Here is an 18,644-nt window from a genome sequence, read left to right as displayed (position 1 = left end):
TTACAGATGGTTGTGAGCCACCATGTGGTTGCTGGGATTTGAACTCCGGACCTTCGGAAGAACAGTCGGGTGCTCTTACCCACTGAGCCATCTCACCAGCCCCCTATTTTTTAATTCTTAACTTTAAAAGGTTTTATGTGTATGGGTGTTTTGCCCACATGTATATCAGTACACTACGCAACTGCCTGCTGCCTGCAGAGGCCACAAGAGGGCAGTGGATTGCCGGGAACTGGAGTTAAAAATGGCTGTGAATCGCCATGCGGGTGCTGGGAACTGAACCTGGATCCTTTGGGAGAACAACCAGGGCTCTTAACCACAGAGGCACCTTTGCAGCTCCCGTTTCTCAAGTTTTTAACGGAAAGCCCACCATCCCCACAGATAACCTCCCAGGGCCTAATTATTTAGTATGGATAGAAAAGGGAAGGGTGATGTACCGTCACACTTCGGGGGGTTATTTGTCCAGATCCCAGAAGCCAAACATTGCAGCTCGCCGGGTCCGTCCAGCTCGTAGCCCTCAGCACAGCTGAAGGTGCACTGTGAGTTGAAGGAGAACTCCCCCAGGGGATGGCTGCAGTTCATGAGAACATGTTGAGGGATGTTGACTTTTCCACACTCCTTGACTGTAGGGAACAAAATGTTGGTTCTTTTTCTTATTGAAGACCCACTCTGTTACATTTACAGTGAGCTGTAACTCTTCTTGCTCTCTCCTAAAGGCTCCTAACCCCAGCCCTCCATCCTAATCTACTTTCTTTTCTTTTTTTTTTTTTTTTTTTGATGGCTGAATGCACTCAACTTTTTTTTTAAATTTGAATGTGTAACACTAAGTTTAAGATTTTCATTTAAAATCTTTTTTTTTTTTAAAGATTTATTTATTTATTATATGTAAGTACACTGTAGTTGTCTTCAGATACCCCAGAAGAGGGCATCAGATCTCATTACGGGTGGTTGTGAGCCACCATGTGGTTGCTGGGATTTGAACTTCAGACCTTCGGAAGAGCAGTCGGGTGCTCTTACCCACTGAGCCATCTCACCAGCCCCTAAAATCTTTTTTTGATGTCTATTTTTATTTTGTGTGCACTGGTGTTTTGCCTCCATACATGTCTGTGTGAAGGTGTTGGGTCTCCTGGAACCGGCATTACAGGCAGGTGTGAGCTGCCATGTGCATGCTAGGAATTGAACCTGGGTGCTCTGGAAGGATAGCCAGTGCTCTTAGTTGCTGAACCATCTCTCTAGTCCTAAGGCTTCCTGTCTTTCTATTTCTCTTTTACTCCCTGAGATATCATGAGTGAATGTTCTCTTCAAGATTAAAGTGATTCTATCGCAAATGTTTGGAGACAATTGTATGGGCAGGCAGTCAGAGAGTATTGGGGCTCTTGCCTTTACTTGCCAGAGAGAGGCCATCATAAGTTACTTTCTGGCATCGTCTTTCACATAAGAAACATTACCCTGGAGCATCACCACTCAAGTTCCAGCCTCACCGTATTCACACTCTGGCCCATAGAAGCCTGGGTAGCAGGAGCAGGTATAGCTCCCAATGGTCTCGATGCACTCCCCTTGGTTGCTGCAGGACATGTCCTGGCAGGAGGCTGTGTGGATGAGAGAAAGGTCAGAATCACAGGCATTCACAGGAAACAAGACACAGATGCAAACCTCGCAGGAGCCATGTAGAGGATCAGACAGCCTGTGTCCCAGGAAGGGCATCACGAGGATAAGAGCAATGGAAGGCCCTGGCTGATAATGTGAGTAACACCAAATAAACAAGCAACAAACAGAATTGTATAAGGTGACCCGGGATGTGAGTGGTATTCAGTACTGGTAGGTATTCGTTACAATGGTGTCTCTTAGGGACAGTAATGAATTTCCTTTCATTTTGTATCTTCTTATGTTAATGCATTGTGATGCAGAGGAGTTCTAAATGTAACATTTAGAAGACTGGTTCCCAGTCCTAAGATCATCATAGAAGTGACCTTTCCTGAGCACTGTGTCACCAGTAATAAGGAGGATGATCAAGGCGCTCAGTAATTCTGAGAGTTCTGCACTTTCTTATGCCCAACTTTGTGATTCCATGTTCCTGACTGAGTGCACTCCTCAACCAGGAAAGGCATGTTTTGAAGAGATGGTGTCAGCTCGCGGTGGGGGGTGGGGGGTGAGGGGTGGGGGAGGTCTCACCTGTGTAGCACAGGGCCCGCTTTCGTTTAAAACAGGGTTCATCATTCCACTTGCCAGGGGCCGAGTTACTCTTGATGTAGATCTCCACACAGTCCTGATTGTTCTTCTTGTTGTTGGGCTCGTTGTCGGCCCAGTTCTCAGCCTCCTCCGTGAGTGTCTTATTTGTTCCCACCCAGGTCCACTTATTGTTGATCTTTCGGATACCAATCCAGTAGTAAGAGTTGAAGAATGGGATGACGTCATTGAGGTGAGCGATTTCATTCTTATTCTGGATGGCCACTAAGTCTGTGAAGTGCCTCCTACAGAACACCCGTGAGTTATTCCATGAGTATGCCTTTGTGCTGTAGTTATAGGTCCACGCAGCCACTTCCTTCTGATTTACAAGCTCTGCGGGGTGGAAACGAGCATCGAATCAGTATCCCTCACTGGGTGGAGTCTGATCCTAAGCTTATTTCTGCAAATAAGATGAACAGCTCACCAGAAGATGAATGCCAAGAACAAGGCTATTTTCTGCCTGATTTTATTTTAGGGGGGGGGGGAAGAGTGTTTTCAGGGTTTTCTATTTTTCACCTAAAAGTGAAGACAAAAGCCAGGACAAGAAAGCACTCTCTTCTAAAAGATTCTGGATTTTGGAGAAATGGCTCAGCAGTTAAGAGGACTGACTGCTCTACCAGAGGTCCTGAGTTCAATTCCCAGCAACCACGTGGTAGCTCACAGCCATCTGTGATGAGATCTGATGCCCTATTCTGGTGTGTCTGAAGACAGTTGTATGCATATACATTAAATTAATAAATCTTTAAAAAAAGATTCTGGATGTTAAAAGATTTGGGATTCCAAGATTCCTGAAACAGGGTAGAACTTAGGGGTCATTCAGCTTACTCTTTCATAAAACAAACAAACAAACAAACAAACAAAAACCCACCACCACCACCACCACCACCACCAACAACAACAACAACAAAAAAAAAAAAAAAAAGAAAAAAGAAAGAGACAAATGAGTAGTTTGTCCAAAAGCCCACATAAAAGGCCACGGAAAGTACGATGCCTGCTTGTGATCTGGAGCCTCTGCCGGCTCAGTTTCAGGGCTACCATGTTTACTTTCTTCCTGATAGAACACCTACTTCTTTGTTTATATGTTTTTGTTGAGTCAGGATCTTCCGGCATAGCTGAGGCTGGCCTGGAACTCTGCCTCCACCTCCCAAGTACTGGAATCCCAAGCACCACCACGCCTGGTAACCTCTTTGCCTTGCCCTTGTGGCCTTCCTATCCTTCCTCCCTGGCAAATCTCTCCCCTTCGGCTTCTCTTTTTGGCTTCAGGTAAACTTTGTCTTTCTTCCTTCAGGCTCTGCTTTTCTTATTCTATTATTGGTGTAATAGGTTTCTATGATGTGACCATACCCACCCCTCTGAATCCATTTGACTGTGGGTCCTTCCTTAATCCTCATCGTGAATCACAGTGTTTGACCCTAAACAGCCTGCTGAACTAGTGAGATGCTTGCAGGGCTTTGGCAGGGCTCAGGTTAGAAACATCTCCCAATTTGCAGCCACACATTTTACATCCCTTAGCTGTTTCTCCTGGATAAATCATCTCCTCCAAGACTGCTTATTCGGGCGTTAAAATGGACTCTTCTTTTGCAAGTGCTTATGATATCACATGAGATAAATAAAATGTGTTCCCTCTGATACAGAGGTTGTTATGGGAGCCAGAGGGAGCTCACAGGGCAGAGAGGCCAATTCTCCAGAAGAGGTGGACAATGCCAGCAATCAGGCTTGGAAACAACTCCTTTCCTGTTGACAGAGTTCCGTTTCTATTCGACTCTCCCCTGCCATATTTCCACCTTCCTCACCAGCACCTCTGTGGTGTTGTTTTTGCCCTGACACTTTCCTCTGGAGGCAAACAGAGCTGTACACAGCTGAAGTCTCAGTGCTTCCGAGGCTGAGGCAGAAAGGTCACAGGTTTGAGGCCAGCCTGGTCTGCATAGTAGAACCTATCTAGAAAGAAAGAAAGAAAGAAAGAAAGAAAGAAAGAAAGAAAGAAAGAAAGAAAGAGAGGGGGGCAGGGAGGGAGGGAGGGAGGGAGAAGAAGAGAAGAAGGAGGAGGAGGAGGAGGAGGAGGCGGTGGCGGCGGAGGTTTATTTTGACATAGACAGTATTACACTATTGTTTTATCAACTAAAGTTTTCTTTTTTGTTTCAGGCCTGCTACCAAAAGCTTCCTGTGATGAGTCTATCAACACCATATATCAAATCGTTTACTTTGACTTTGAAAAACATTACTTTTATTTTTCAAAAAGATTATTTAGTTTGTGTGTGTGTGTGTGTGTGTGTGTGCCCATGTGTGCTTATGTGCAATACTTGTGTAGAGATATTAGCTGTACCAGGAGAGTGTCAGGTCCCTGGGAACTGGAGTTACAGGAGGGAGGTTGTAAACCAGTTGCTATAGATGCTAGAAATTAAACCTGGGCCTTCTGAAAAAAACAAAAAACAAAAGAACAAAAAAACCCAGCAAGTTCCCTTAATGGTTGAGTCATCTTCCCAGCCTCCAAAATTATGGTTAAAGAAACTCAAATGTTTTTGTGAGTCGCTGAGAATGCAGAGGGCGTGTCTGCCTTTCCTAATGATGATGCTGATCCTGGATGTATCGGCTTGTGGCTTCTGAAGCCTTGTAGACCAGTGAGATAGTGTCAGGGGTGTTTTTCTTTCAGGACTCTGGGTGTGAACAGTTTCCTAGGCCTCACAGCAGGCTGCTGCCCTAAACTTCTACTTGGCCCTGGGATCTCTCCTAATTTCAGGATCAAGTGAAGAGTTAACCTGGCACTTACCAGAGATCAAAGCACTGAACCAGATGAGTTGAGCCCCTCCCAGGATCACACTCCGGAGTCTTGGCGTCCAGGAACCTTTTGGGCAGCCAGCCTGAAACAAAAAAGAAAGGTTCCTTTTAGTATCTACAAACAACCAATGAAATGGTAGAAATTTGGTTGATGATCACTGGGGTGTTAGACACCTTCTACTTCCTTCTCATTTCTCACTGCTCTCCTGAGTCCTAGCCTAACAAGACTGTGAAGATCATATCAAGCCTATTGGCTTTTAAAGATGCTTTCAACAGGTAAATGCTAGAAATGTTCACCTTGTCTGAGTTCTTACTGTACACAGTAAGATGGAACTTGTAGCATCTAGATAACATCTCATAAGTGACAGCTGCAGACTTTAACACACAAGCTGTCTATTTGACATTTTCACCTTCAAAAACCTTTAAGATTTCAAACTCATACTGCACTGTCTTTGAAGATGCAGAGTATGAAGCACACCAAGGTGAGCAGGGCTTCCAATATCTGCCCAAAGCAACTCTAACTTTGTCACCAACATAAAAAGAGTAGCTTTGTAATTAAATGTAGTGTTTCTACCCTTTTGGAGAAATAAATGCTTAAAAACCATTACTGCATAGAAATTCTGAATTGCCACAGAGCACACTGTAGGAACAGATGGTATACTGTAGAGTGACATATGACATACACTGCTGACCGCAGCCTGACCAGAGTCCAAGACGTGCACAACTCAAATCAAAGCCAGTTTTCTCAACAGTGGCAGTTGGCTTTGCAAGCTTGAAACTTTCTACTTTGGAATTTATGAACTCTGGGTTTTGTCAGTAAGTTTATATAGTATTCTCACAAACTAGAACATCACTCAGCTGACCTCTGGACAATCATCTCTCCAACCCAAAACTTGTAGTATATTTTTCATAGCTGAATTGTGTGCTAAAAATAATTGCCATTGTGATGACATTTTAAAAAATTTAACCTGCAGAGATTTATGATTCCAGATTATTAAAGATATTTTATTTGTATTTATTATTTATTTTTATAAATATAAGTAAGATCTTCTGTCTAAAAATACATTCGGTTATTCAGGAGGTGGTGGTGTACACCTTTGATCTCAGTACTCAGATGGGTTTCTATGAGTTCAAGGCCAGCCTGGTCTACAGAGCAAGATTTAGGGCAGCCAGGGCTATGCAGAGAAACTGTGTCTTGAAAAACTATATATATATAGTGTGTGTGTGTGTGTGTGTATATATATATATATATATGCATATGCTTACATATATATGATGTTACAATTTTGTAAAGGAAGTATAGAATGGGACCCAGGATTTAAGGAGAGAGTGACTAGAAGGAATGTTCTTGTTATTAAGCTTCACTTAGGGTTTGTGTTACCAGCTCACTCTAATATTACTTACCTTTGTCAAACTTTAAGAAAGAACTTAACAGCTCTTTAAAGAGCTACGTTTATAATATTCTGGCAATCCAATCCTAATTTTAAAATTTATGAAGAAAATCCTTATCTCTCCACTCAAAGGGGAAGTTACACAGTTTTCCAAAAGTTCGGAGACATGGGAAAAAACTTATTACTGATGAACACAACAGTGCAGCCTGGTGCAGAGATCCCATGTTAGCTCGGGTCTAGTGTTAGCTTGAGACTGGGCCTTTTCCACTCTGAGGATCATGACAGTTTTACATCCATTGCTGTTCTACTTGTGCCCTTGGGGAAGTGGCTTGTCCCACTAATGGCATTCCTGAGCATTTGGGGGTTCCTGGGGTGTGCCCAAAGGAAGGTAGGAGGAGAGTGAGTTTGTGAGGCTTCTAAGTGTTTTTTATCATCATGCATACATCTACTCATTGTTCTCTGTATTAACTTACTTAAACTTTTAAATAAGCTTTTTAAAAAACATAATCCCCAATAGAGGTACTTCCTATTCTGAGTTGTCTGTTTATTTGTATAAACTTTCAAGCAAGACTTTGTTTAAACTAAGATTTCCCCAACTTTAAAAAAAATTGGGAGGTGCTCTAATCAAGTCATAACAAAAAAAAGAACAGAAATATCTGTGCACCCTTATTCAACAGGACACATTTGCTCTTCAGAATCACTGAACACCAAGATTCGTCTTCCTGGCTTAATAAGGCTCTGTTGGAGAAGCAAGGGTCATGACCAAATCCATTTAGTACATCTCAGTGGGTGGTCTAGTCAATAATTCTGATGGTCACCACTTCCCATCATTAAGATTAAGTGATTTGCCCAAGTTGGCTAGCCAAATGCATATCGGGTCAGCACATCGATTCTTATTCTCACAAGGCTCACGAACTCTGGAAACAGTGAAGACGATGTTTATTTGGAATGATCAGACTCCAAAAGGCTCATAGATGCCATGGTTTGTGGTAATTCTCAGGTAGTCCAGGCTAACTTTAAATTTCCTCTATAGCCAGTTCCTCAGCCTCCTGTGTCCATCTCCCAAGTGCTGGGATTAAACCACCTCGCTCAGGTGGGTCTCCTTGTTCTGACCATACTTACTGGACCCCAAAGTCAAACCTATGTGCCAACAGCAAGGTTGCCCCTTGACTTAATGGTAGATGACATAACTTTATATGTGGGTACGAAGGGTGGTAGTATTTCAAAGTCTTACTTAGTAATAATTTCCTTTCGAAATGCCCTTTGGGTACAGTGGCCCTTTATAACTGACCGTGTTCCACAGCACAGCTTTAGGGATAGTATTAGATCTAGGATGATGAAGAGTTAAGGACTCTGGATATCTGACTAAACAAGTGTTGAAACAAGAGGAAATGCCTCTCAGGAAAAGTAGCCATGTACTCTGCTAATCTTTCATGTTGTCTGGCAGCGTGCTTTAAACTGGAAGTGGCTGGAAAAGAGTCTGAGACCAAGTCATTTGAATAACATCCTGTGACTGCATAGATTTTGTATAAGCACCCTGGCTATCTGATATCTGATGATGGCTGTGGAGTAAAAGGAGGGAGCAGAGTGAGAGAGAGAGGGAGAGAGAGAGAGAGAGAGAGAGAGAGAGAGAGAGAGAGAGAGAGAGAGAGGAAAAGGACATTTGCCTTTTAGCCCCCATTTGTAGGAAGAGGTGTCAGCATGTAGGAGTCCCATGGCTTGCAGGTGGCGTCCAGAGCTGAGCACAGAGGGGACCACAGCTCTGCAGTTCAGAAGCACAGGCAATGTGCCTTCTTGACCTTTGTCTGCCTGTCCAGGTCCTCTTGGCTTTCTCTGCTTCCTCTGTAGCTAAAGGTTCTCACCTCCTTAGCCTCCTCTTTGTTTTCCAAGCCCCAGTTTCCACCTACTTATCAAACTGCTCTTTTGAACTTTATCATGAACTTGCAAATCACCCAACTAAACAACAGCTTTCCACCTTTATCTTTCTTGAACTCTGTACAGCAGGATTTGTGGCAGACCAACTCATTTTGCTTAATGTACTATTTCTCTAATGTCTTGAGCAATTTTTCGAGTGTTCCTTTGACCCTCCCTCAACTCTGTCCTTGGTGCATTCCAGCTTCCATGCTTCTATTTTCTTCTTTTGCTAGACTTTATGGTCATCTATTTGGAGATCAGAATCTTCATTTCTGGCCTTGCTCTAGAGCATGAGGCTCCCAGCACAAATACTGAGTATCCACAGGACCAGGCACTTGTCACATCCCAAAGAACCGATGGCAACAACTGAAACAAATGGCTAACTGTGGTTTCCTCCCCCAACTTCTGGTTCCTATAAAAACCCACCATCTCAGCCTTGGGTTGGTTCTTGGTTCTTCCTCTCCCTCTCCCTCTTCCCCTCCCTCCTCCTCCCTCTCCCCTCCCCCTCTCATGCTCTTCCTCCACCTCTCTCTCTCATGCTCTCCCTCCCTCCCCTGCTCTTCTCTTTGCTTGTTCTAGGCCTCTTTGCTTTCTGGGCTCTCTCCTCTCCTCTCCTTTCCTTTCCTTTCCTCTCCTCTCCTCTCCTCTCCTCTCCTCTCCTCTCCTCTCTTCTCCTCTCCTCTCCTCTCCTCTCCCTATACACATGAGTGAGTAATGAAATTTGAAATAAACTAAATGAACCAATATAAATAAAGTAACAATGTAATAGAGTGACTGGAAATAAGGCAGCTGTGTGTTATATATATCGGAGGAAATCAAATTTCTATCCCTGAAAGTTTCCCTGATGCTCTTTGATATGAGAGAAACAAGAACATGATGGCTCCCTCTCCTGCATCCCTGGTTAAGCTTGACTGACTTAACTCCATGCAGATAGGAAGTAGGAATAAGGAGAGAAGTGGGGAGATGCAGGGATTTTCCATAGGTGGTATGCCTCAAGAACCCTAGAGGACAGGAAATAGCAACCACTCTTTAAAAGAAAAGCAAGTTTCACTGCAACTTTCTAGTTTATGCGTGACTCTGAAAGGCTCTGACACTATAGGAAGTGTGTACAACCGATGCAAATTCTTATAATCAAACAGTAACATTGACCTGAGCCCCTTCACCTACATCACCATGGTAACCTGAACTCCTTCATCATGTAGGAGCAGGGAGGAGGAACTAAGAATCTTTCCCTTCTTTGAACACTTTACAACAACCTGTCATCAAATCCTAATGACTTTACCACCTGGTGAAAACCTGGACACTCTCCAAATTTACACTTGAATTGCCACAGGGCTGACTTAAATGTTATTATTTCTTTTTGGAGCTGAGAAATCAGCTTCTGATTAGCCTCTTTTCCTGAAGATTACCTATTGCTAATTCTCTAAAATGCAATCAAAACAATTCTTTTACTCTCTCTCTTCCTCTCTCTTTCTTTCTCTCTTCCTCTCTCTTTCTTTCTTTCTCTCTATCTCTTTCTCTCTCCCTCTCTCTCTCTTTCTTTCTTTCTTTCTTTCTTTCTTTCTTTCTTTCTTTCTTTCTTTCTCTTTCTTTTCATGTTGAGATCAAACACAGGACTTTGTGAATGCTAGGCAGGTTATTGAACTATATCGCAAGCCAGGACTGATATTTGTAACATAATAACGTCATATCACTCTACTACTTAAAACCTTCAGTGATTCCTCATCTCTAAGCAACACACTCAAACTCTTCGAGATGCACCTATAAGACCCTTCAAAACATGGCTCCCTCCAGTTGATGGTTGTCTTCTGCTGCTTCTTAACTACCCACATCCTTTTGATAACACCACAATGCACTTATAATAAGAGATGTTATAATTTCTGAAATGCATTGTATGTTCCCTGTGTTTTTACACTAAGAGTACCCATGTGTGTCAGCCCAACTTCCCGAGTCCCTAATTTTCTCCTTAAAGGAACTTTGCTATCAGGAACACTTCCTTCTCCATACCAAACAACCACTCCCTAGTTATTCTCTCTGAGTTTTTCCCCATTGGTTATTTCAACAATGACTAAGTTCCTAAAATATCTCAGGCACATTTCCAGAGAAAAAGAGTTAAAGTCATGAAAATAGACTCAGTTTTTATCTTCATAGAATGGGTATGTATCATAGCACTGAACACATATGAACATGCAGGGCAGTAGTGCTCAGGGAAGAAGTAAAATTGGACTGTGTGACAGACTGACAGGTGAGTTATATCAGAAAGGGACTTCAAGGCAGTCCTCTGCAGGAAGGTGACATTTAGTCCAACAGCAAAATGATCAGGGAAAACTGTCAAGTGGGAAGCAGAGAGGAGAACACGGAACAAGTGTAATGCCAAACAGTTTAAAGAAAGAAATGAGCTGGAGCGCGTGGCGTAAAAGGCAGATGGCTGTGACAGAAAGTAGTGGAAAGATAAAGCTAGCTAGCTTCTTGGAGCCAAAGCAAGGGATGACATCTTATTCTTAGTGTGGGGAGAAGTCAGTGCGAAACTTTAAAAGAAGTATGAAGTGATCTGATATTGTGGTAGAGGGGCAAGATCCTAGCAGTCACCGCCCCCAATAATATAGAGAAAATAGCTTGTCTCTAAGTCAAGCAAATTTCAAATAAACGTAAGACGAGTCCCATGATCGGAGCATTCAGAATCCAAGCAGATATTTAAGTTAGATTAGTCATGAAATTATGTTAAATGAAATAGTAGCATTAAGATAAAAGTCATTTTAAAAAATCTACAAGATCTTAGCTGAGTTACAACCCTAAATTTTCTTTCACATTGTAAAGCATCTGAGATGCTTTTCCAGCAGAGAAGTTAGACAAGGTAGTGGCTGTCATCATAAAATCAGCCTCCCCAGGGGCTTTGCTCAGAACTGCCTCCTGTGTCAAAAATCACTTTGGGGTGTGTGTGTGTGTGTGTATGTGTGTGTGTGTGTGTGTCTGTGTGTCTGTGTGTCTGTGTCTGTGTCTGTGTGTGTGCGCGTGTGTGACTTGTCTAATAATCTTCTCTATACAGGACTCTAAAGATGCATACTCTAAGAGTTGATTGCCAGCCTAGAACAACATGGAACAGATAAAATAGTAGGAACAGAAGAAACTGGAAGGCAAAGCCTGAAGTGGTTAAAAGTTTACATGAAGTGATCCTGTAGTACTCCTTGGCCTGCTAAAGCCTTGACAGACCTCAGGATAATGTAACTCTAAATCTCTAATCAGGAGCCGTTCCCTGTGAGCTGGTTGAAAAATGTCCCACGTGATACACCTTAACTTCATTCTCTTGGGCCCTATGTGAAGCCACTATCTAAATATGAAGCAGATTTCACACAGACAGACTGAGGTTCCTGAATCCTAAGAGCCAAATGTGCTTAGAGATGAAGAAATCTGTCTATGAATTATTACAATCAATCCCAGGGATGGGTCCTTACCACTTCATTGCAGAGCCCCAGCCTCCAGTCAAGGAAGAACTGAGGAGCACCCGAGTAAAATACAAAAAAGGGAAATCTTAAGGGTTCTGGAACCCACCCAGAAGTCCAATTCTGGAACCCACCCAGAAGTTCAAGAACCTTCTTATAGTTGTCTATAAAGGCCAGTTTATGTGGATATTTATATTTTCATCTAGGGACAGGAACAATTTATCAAAATCCTGAACAATGCCACCATCCATGCCACCATGTCGTTGAAATAGCAGAGGATGCCAAAAAGAATAGAAGGAAGAGATTGATGGCTCATTCACTTACGTCAACGTCAACCAATTCAGAAGAATGGCATGCTAAAAGATATAACTAATCCCATTCTCTGCCACAGTGATCGAAATAGTGAAGGCGCAAATGTCATCCTTGTGTCTCTATTTTACTACACTTGTGCACACACACACACACACGCACACACACACACACACACACACACACACACACACACTGATGGGGGGGGGTGATCTCCTTCCTTTAAGTATTGGAGAGGACGGTTAAAATCACGAATCAAGCATGGCTTTCTTCAGCAGTGCTGTATAAAGATGTCTAAAACTTGATCCTGATCTGCTGCCTCCTTAAGTACAGACTAGAAGATCTTGGATTCTGAGACTATGAGAGGCACTCCTAGTACATTGAAAATACATATGGCAGTACCCCAACTATGCATGTTTTATCTGGAGTCACTGTACCGAGTTCAAAATACCTAGGTCTCTTAGGATCTCCCTTCAATCCCTGACCTCACTATACCTCTGGAGTTTTCTCTTTCTCTAAAACAGGAGCTAGAATTTGCTAATCATTTACACACCAGCCTCAGATAAAACACTCTTCGTGCAGTCTTATTTAATCTTTACTATGATGTTGTATAAGAATATTATTATTACATTCCATTTGCATATGAAAAAAACTGGGTTAGCAACACTAAAGATAGAAATTTAGGTTAGAACCGTGTGCATATTCTAGATTGGTCCTAGAAAACTCCCGATATTTAGAGAAGGGTTGGGAAGGCTGAGAATTAGAAGCTGTCCCATTGTAGATATGCCCCAAAGCCCTTCTCATCCTTCCATTTATCCTAGAGAAAGAGGCAGACTCAGCAAAGAGGTGTTATCCTTGCCAAGATCTACTCCACGGAGTTCCTGCAAGTTCCAGTAGAAAAGCAGCCGCTGTGTAGGCAGAGAATGGCAGCAACATCAAGTCTTAACGAGCATGTAGCCATTGCTTAAGTGCCTGCCCTCCTTAAGCCACAATGGTTCTATTCTCAAAATGGAAATTATCCAAACTTATAAGAATGTTGAGAGAATCAAAATGATCAGCCGGCTTTTAAAACTGCTTGCAAACTGCGCATGATGATGTCCACCTACAAGCCTTGGGTACCCTGGGAAACTGAGACAGGAGGATAGTGAGTTTAATGAGTCAAGATAATAAGACCCCATTTCAAAAGGAGAGAAAGAAAATGCCTTCGAACTCTACCAAAGCTATTCAGCCTAAAGCCCCACGGCTATTGCTGGTCCTTACTTTCTGAATCTTTCTTCTGTCTGCTTCAGACACAAGCCCCTTCAACTCCTCTACTTCCCATAAAGAGAAAAATGAGCTTACCATGTCCTCTCTGATCCGTCTGGCTTTCTTCCCTCTAGCCAAAACCACACTTCTTATACTTTTGCTGCCTCCCGTTGATGTCAGGCTGCCTAACAAAACAACTTCCTATTCGCTTTCCAGAAATGTATCACGGCCTTTCCCCTAAAGTTGGCCTGTTGATACTGCAGAAACAGTGTTGGCAGCTAGGAAGGAGCTGTTGCCAGGGGGGGCAGCAGGTCAATCTTTCCACAAGAGACCGGCTGGAGACAGGCGCAGGTGTGAATCATGCCTGGACATCCCAGACTGAGCAAGGCAGGATCAGGACCCATGCACCCAGGGGTCAGGTTTCCTTTGATTATGACAGGAGTTCCAATCTAAGGTTGTAAGGTTTGGAAGGTTTGCTTTGTACTCGTCACACATTCCCAGTGTAAATTCCAGTTAATGGTGGATGCCAGAGAATGGTTAAAATTCCAGTAGACTTCAGAGGGGTCAAAGCAAAAAATAGAAGAAGAAGAAAAAAAAAAAACCCTAGGCAGGTAGAAAAGGGAAAATCCAGGGAGAATTTCTGACACTTGGGGACTATTGCTGGAAATGTTTTTGAAGTGACATATGGAAAAGGCATGAACTATCTGAGAACGCTGTCTCTCGTGTCAAAAGAGGAAAAATAGAAAGATGTGGTGGCACCTGCCTATAAGCTCAGATGGATAGAGAGATGGATAGAGGAGGGTTCTGAGTTCTAGGGAAGAATCGGCAAGAAAAGCAGACCCTGCCTGTGATGAGTGCAAGCTAGCACTGCCTACAACACACTCAGAGCTCTTCATGGTATTATTCTAAACACTGAGTGTATATAATTGCCCTACATTCTGTGCTTGGGGACTGTTATTCTGTTATCACGTTATCATTCACATGGCTGAGGAGACTGAGTCACGAACTTACTCACCTCATACAGTTGGCCATCAGGGGAGTCAGGCAGTCTGGCGGGTGTGGAATCTAAAAAAACGGGAAGGGCTAGGATTTCTTTTCTCAGAGCATGTGGCATGTGGGGCCAAGCATTCTGTTAGTGCAATAGTTAGGATTTTGGTCCATACATTTAAACTTCTCAAGACCTATTCTTATTACATTTGTAGTCATCGATTGGGCTAATCGTTTAATTAATTAAAAGCTAAATTAATTAGATTCTCTACACTACTTTCTCAACTGCTAATCAGGATGATACTAATGGATTTTACCTCACAGAGTGTTGTGAAATTACATAGGTTGGTACAAGAAGACGGCTAAAAATAATAACAGACACACAGTAGGTGCTCCAAAAAATGTTGCTAATCATGGCTACTTTCCAGGTGGGTAGTGAAATAAAAAAGCTAAATGTTTTGTATCAAGTTGGAAAAAAAAACCCTCACAATTTATCCTTCTAGAATTATAGTTAATAGTGTTGGCCATTATTTTCTTTTTTATTCTCTCTATGATTGTTATAGTTTCTGCACAGACATCCCAAGGATAAGTTCAAAATTGGGGAAAGGGATAGGATCTGGGAAAACTTCAAAAGGTAAACATGAACTAAGGGATGTGTGAATCTGCAAATGTGTGAAGCTGCTTTCCCAACCTGGGACGTAGGACCAAGGCAAAGAGCCGAATACACGGTTAAGGTAGAAAGCCTGTTTAAGGAGGTGGTCATGAAGAATGGCCACAGAGGAATAATGGAAACTGACTTAGAAAAAGAATGGGGAACTCTGAGCTTGCGTGACACAGGGATTTAGAGCCCACACCTGCCAGACTGCCTGACTCCCCTGATGGCCAACTGTATGAGGTGAGTAAGTTCGTGACTCAGTCTCCTCAGCCATATGAATAACATGATAACAGAAAAACACTCCCCAAGCATGTAATGTAGGGCAATTATACACACTCAGTGTTTAGAAAAATACCATGCAGAGCACTGAGCGTGTTGTAGGCAGTGCTAGCTTGCACTCATCGCTCCATTAAAAGAAGACTTTCAGTCAGTCACGAGGGAGGATGCTTTGTATAATAATAGATTCCTACTGTGAATGTGGCCATTTTCTACTGAAAATGTAGGTAATATTAAATGACAGTATTAGAAATGCAGAGAGTTTCCTAGAGAGAAAAGATGGTGGAGCATAAAATTCTAGGCTTTGTGCATCCCAACACAGACAGCTATCCACAAATCAACATAGCCCTGGGGAGGGCACAAAGGCTCATGTAAAAATCCTCAATATTGCAGTGGAACAAAACGCCAGAGGTTGCATACACAGAGGAAATGATAGATGTTGTCGGGGGAGTGGGAAGCATGGAAATGAGAAGAAAGGCAGAGGTGTTCTTCATCAGCCATGGGCCTCTGCGCCCCTTGGTGGCCCCATTGTTCCCTTAGTGGTCCCATTGTCTACAAAAGACATTGACATTGTTTTCCACTGAGGTAACTGACCACAATTCCTCCTGCAAAGCCCTGGAAAAGAAGACATAGCTTTATACACCCCTCCCAAGCAACAACTGCTTGTACCATCCCTGAACTGGTACCAAGGCCGCTACTTCCCACAAGGCCCTGTGTGGCCTGGACCTCCATGCTGGAGCTGTTCTGCAAGTGTCTTCACCTCAGATGCCAGAGCCATTGTAATCTACTTCTCACCTTGAAGCCCTGACCCAGGTGCCTGTCAGTTGCATCTTCTCACGGTACTAGTTAAACCACCATAGAGAGATAGTTAGTTCCCAATCCCTGAAGTCACTGTGCTTACACACACACACCCACGCTCTGGTCCCTAGCTCTAAGCCCAGGACTCCAACTCTAACCATCACTGTAGACAGATGTCCTGTATCCAGAACACAGCCAGCATAGCTCTGTAAGAGCCAGTGCTCTAGACACCAGAGCAGAAACAACAGGGAGTTAGCCCATGTCCTAGATACCAGGGCTGCTATAGAAAAGTGCAGGTCCCTGTTCTAGACTCCAGCTCTGAGGTTGGTCCTCTTGCAGCCATACCTTCAAGCACCACAATAAATGAGTTCACACCCTGGGATCCAGAATCCAGTTTGTTCTGCCTCTATCCATGCTTTAGTGACCAGCTCAGCTGCCAAGGAGATCTATCCCATGGCCTACACCCTGAAACCAGTGAGCTCTGCACATACACTGTAGGCATAATGTTTTTGTGTACTGTGTAAATATTGTCCTTGGCCAGTTGACTGATCTGCACAGTTGTATTAACATATTCATATCTGGGGTAGCTTGGGATGCTATAGGTGTTCATTCAGGCTAAAGAAAACTCATTTAGAAACCAGATCACAGACCAGAGTCCTTAAATTAGGAATTTACCTAGAAGTCTCTATTGTCATTTCATTTCAAAGGCACCTGAAATTCATTCAGAATTCACTGCCCTTTGTAACCCAAGTATAAAGGAGCTTAGATTGTGCTTCAAGCTCAACTGCAGAATTTTAAAAACCAACAACAACAAAACAAAAAACAAAAGCCCCAAGAAGTTCTCTCCCTCACACTCCCGTGTGTGTGTGTTGAAGACCAAACTCAAATGCTAGGAAAATACATGAAAGCATAAAAGCATATAAACAAATATCATATAATGAATTAGGAACTGGGAACGCAGTTGAGAAGCAGGGTTTTGCTTAGCATAAGTGAGGCAGAGTTCTCCTGCAATACTCTCCAGTACAGCAAAACGAATTTTAACAGAGTTCTGGCCAAGCACAGTGGTCTTTCCACTGTCCCCTCGTCCCCACTTAAAGCATTGTAATGTTATGGGATGTAAAAAGATGACATTTGTTCAAAGAGGATTATCCCTCTAACTGTTCCCAAGGGCACAGTGTTTTTAATGTTCTTAGTTATTTATATATTTTTTCCTCTCTGTTACAAGCCAAAGAGTCAGCCTGACTAAGTACAGGGTATTTTGGAGGACAGTTGAAATAAACAAAGTCAAGTCTCCGATGACTGTGTCTCCTTGCTCCTAGAATCTACACTCAACAAGCAGAAAGCACACATGACATTTTACCGATACAATCCATACCACAGCTGTATGGTAAAGCATTTTCTAATGTATACAAGGCCCTGAGTTTGAGTCCCAACCCTGTGACAAATAAGCAAACAGTATAAAAATGTTGAACTCATAGAAGCAGAAAGGAAAAAAATGGTAACTGGGTGTCTGGAGCAGAGATTAGGAAGATGCTGGTGAAAGGATAAAAAGTCCCAGCTGTATAGAAGGATGAGCGGAAGAGATCTATTGCATAAGATAGCGAGTAGAGCTAATAACTGTTATATTTGACTGTTGTCCTAGAGGGGTTTCTGTTCCTACTGTAGGAAGCCAAGGCAGACACTGAGGCGGGGTCCACGGAGGAATGCTTCTGAATGGCTGGCTCCCCTGATGACTCAGCTTTCTTTCTTTGTTTTCTTTAATAATGTTTTCTTCTGTTGAAAATTAGACAGTTGATCTTACTCTTGCATCCCTCTTGCTTTTCTCTTGCTCTTCCCTTCCCATCCCCTTCCTCCACTCCTCTCAATAAATGAAAAGAACAAAAGAAAGAAAATTAGATTGTTGTCATGAAATATATTCTGATCTTGGTTGGTCGCCCCTCTCCTGACTCCTCCCCCTCTCCTGACTCCTCCCCCTCCTGACTCCTCCCCTCTCCTGACTCCTCCCAGCTCCTCCCTCCTTCCTTTCCCATCCAGATCTGTACCCTTTCTGTCTCTTCTTAGAAAACAGATAGGAAGCTAAGAAATAATAATAAAATAAAATAAGATGAAGCAAAAAACAAGCAAGTGGCAGGAAAAAGAGCCAAAGGAAAAAAGCACAAGAAGCACACACACGCGCGCGCGCACACACACACACACACATACACACACGCACACACACAGAATGTCAAGTTATGGTTAAAAGGAAAAAGAAAAAGAAAGTATAGGGGTTTTTTCTACTAATTTTGTTAATATAGTATATGATCATTGCAAACTGTTAAAATTACAGAAAAAGAGTAAAGAAAGGAAAACCGCCAAATGTTGTTACCAATAGTATCCATCATTTTATATCTGCTTTTATCATTGATGAGTTATCACCTGCTTCTCTTATATGAGAATGTATACTTGCTCTAGCTACAACTCAATCTATCCAAAAGAACACACAGAGGGATAGATACATAGATATTAATATAGATGATAAATAACATAGAGATACAGCATAGAGGTAAGGACTGGGGGTAATTTTGATCTCTCTATGTTGAACATGGAAATGCCCATGGCAATGGAGCCCTCCTGGCCTCTGTGTCTTAAGTG

At 42.7% G+C, this 18,644-nt stretch overlaps 1 protein-coding gene across 1 annotated transcript in view; it reads right to left on the bottom strand.

Moving 5' to 3' along the window:
• The window catches only part of Selp (selectin, platelet), a 34,763-nt gene extending 21,244 nt beyond the window's left edge, over nucleotides 1–13,519 (bottom strand). Inside the window, exons 1-5 of the mRNA NM_011347.2 lie at nucleotides 13,394–13,519; nucleotides 4,991–5,081; nucleotides 2,170–2,556; nucleotides 1,479–1,586; nucleotides 435–620 (exon numbers count right to left, since the gene is read on the bottom strand). Coding sequence (NP_035477.1) covers nucleotides 435–620; nucleotides 1,479–1,586; nucleotides 2,170–2,556; nucleotides 4,991–5,081; nucleotides 13,394–13,396 — 775 coding nt within the window. The 5' untranslated portion in view covers nucleotides 13,397–13,519. The remainder of the gene's footprint in view (nucleotides 1–434; nucleotides 621–1,478; nucleotides 1,587–2,169; nucleotides 2,557–4,990; nucleotides 5,082–13,393) is intronic.
• Between the last annotated feature and the right edge of the window lie 5,125 nt (nucleotides 13,520–18,644).

The sequence above is a fragment of the Mus musculus genome, chromosome 1, assembly GCF_000001635.26.
Source record: "Mus musculus strain C57BL/6J chromosome 1, GRCm38.p6 C57BL/6J".
In the NCBI taxonomy this organism is placed as follows: domain Eukaryota; kingdom Metazoa; phylum Chordata; class Mammalia; order Rodentia; family Muridae; genus Mus; species Mus musculus.
Note: the sequence above shows the minus strand (reverse complement) of the source record. Positions and strands in the feature narration are given on the sequence as shown.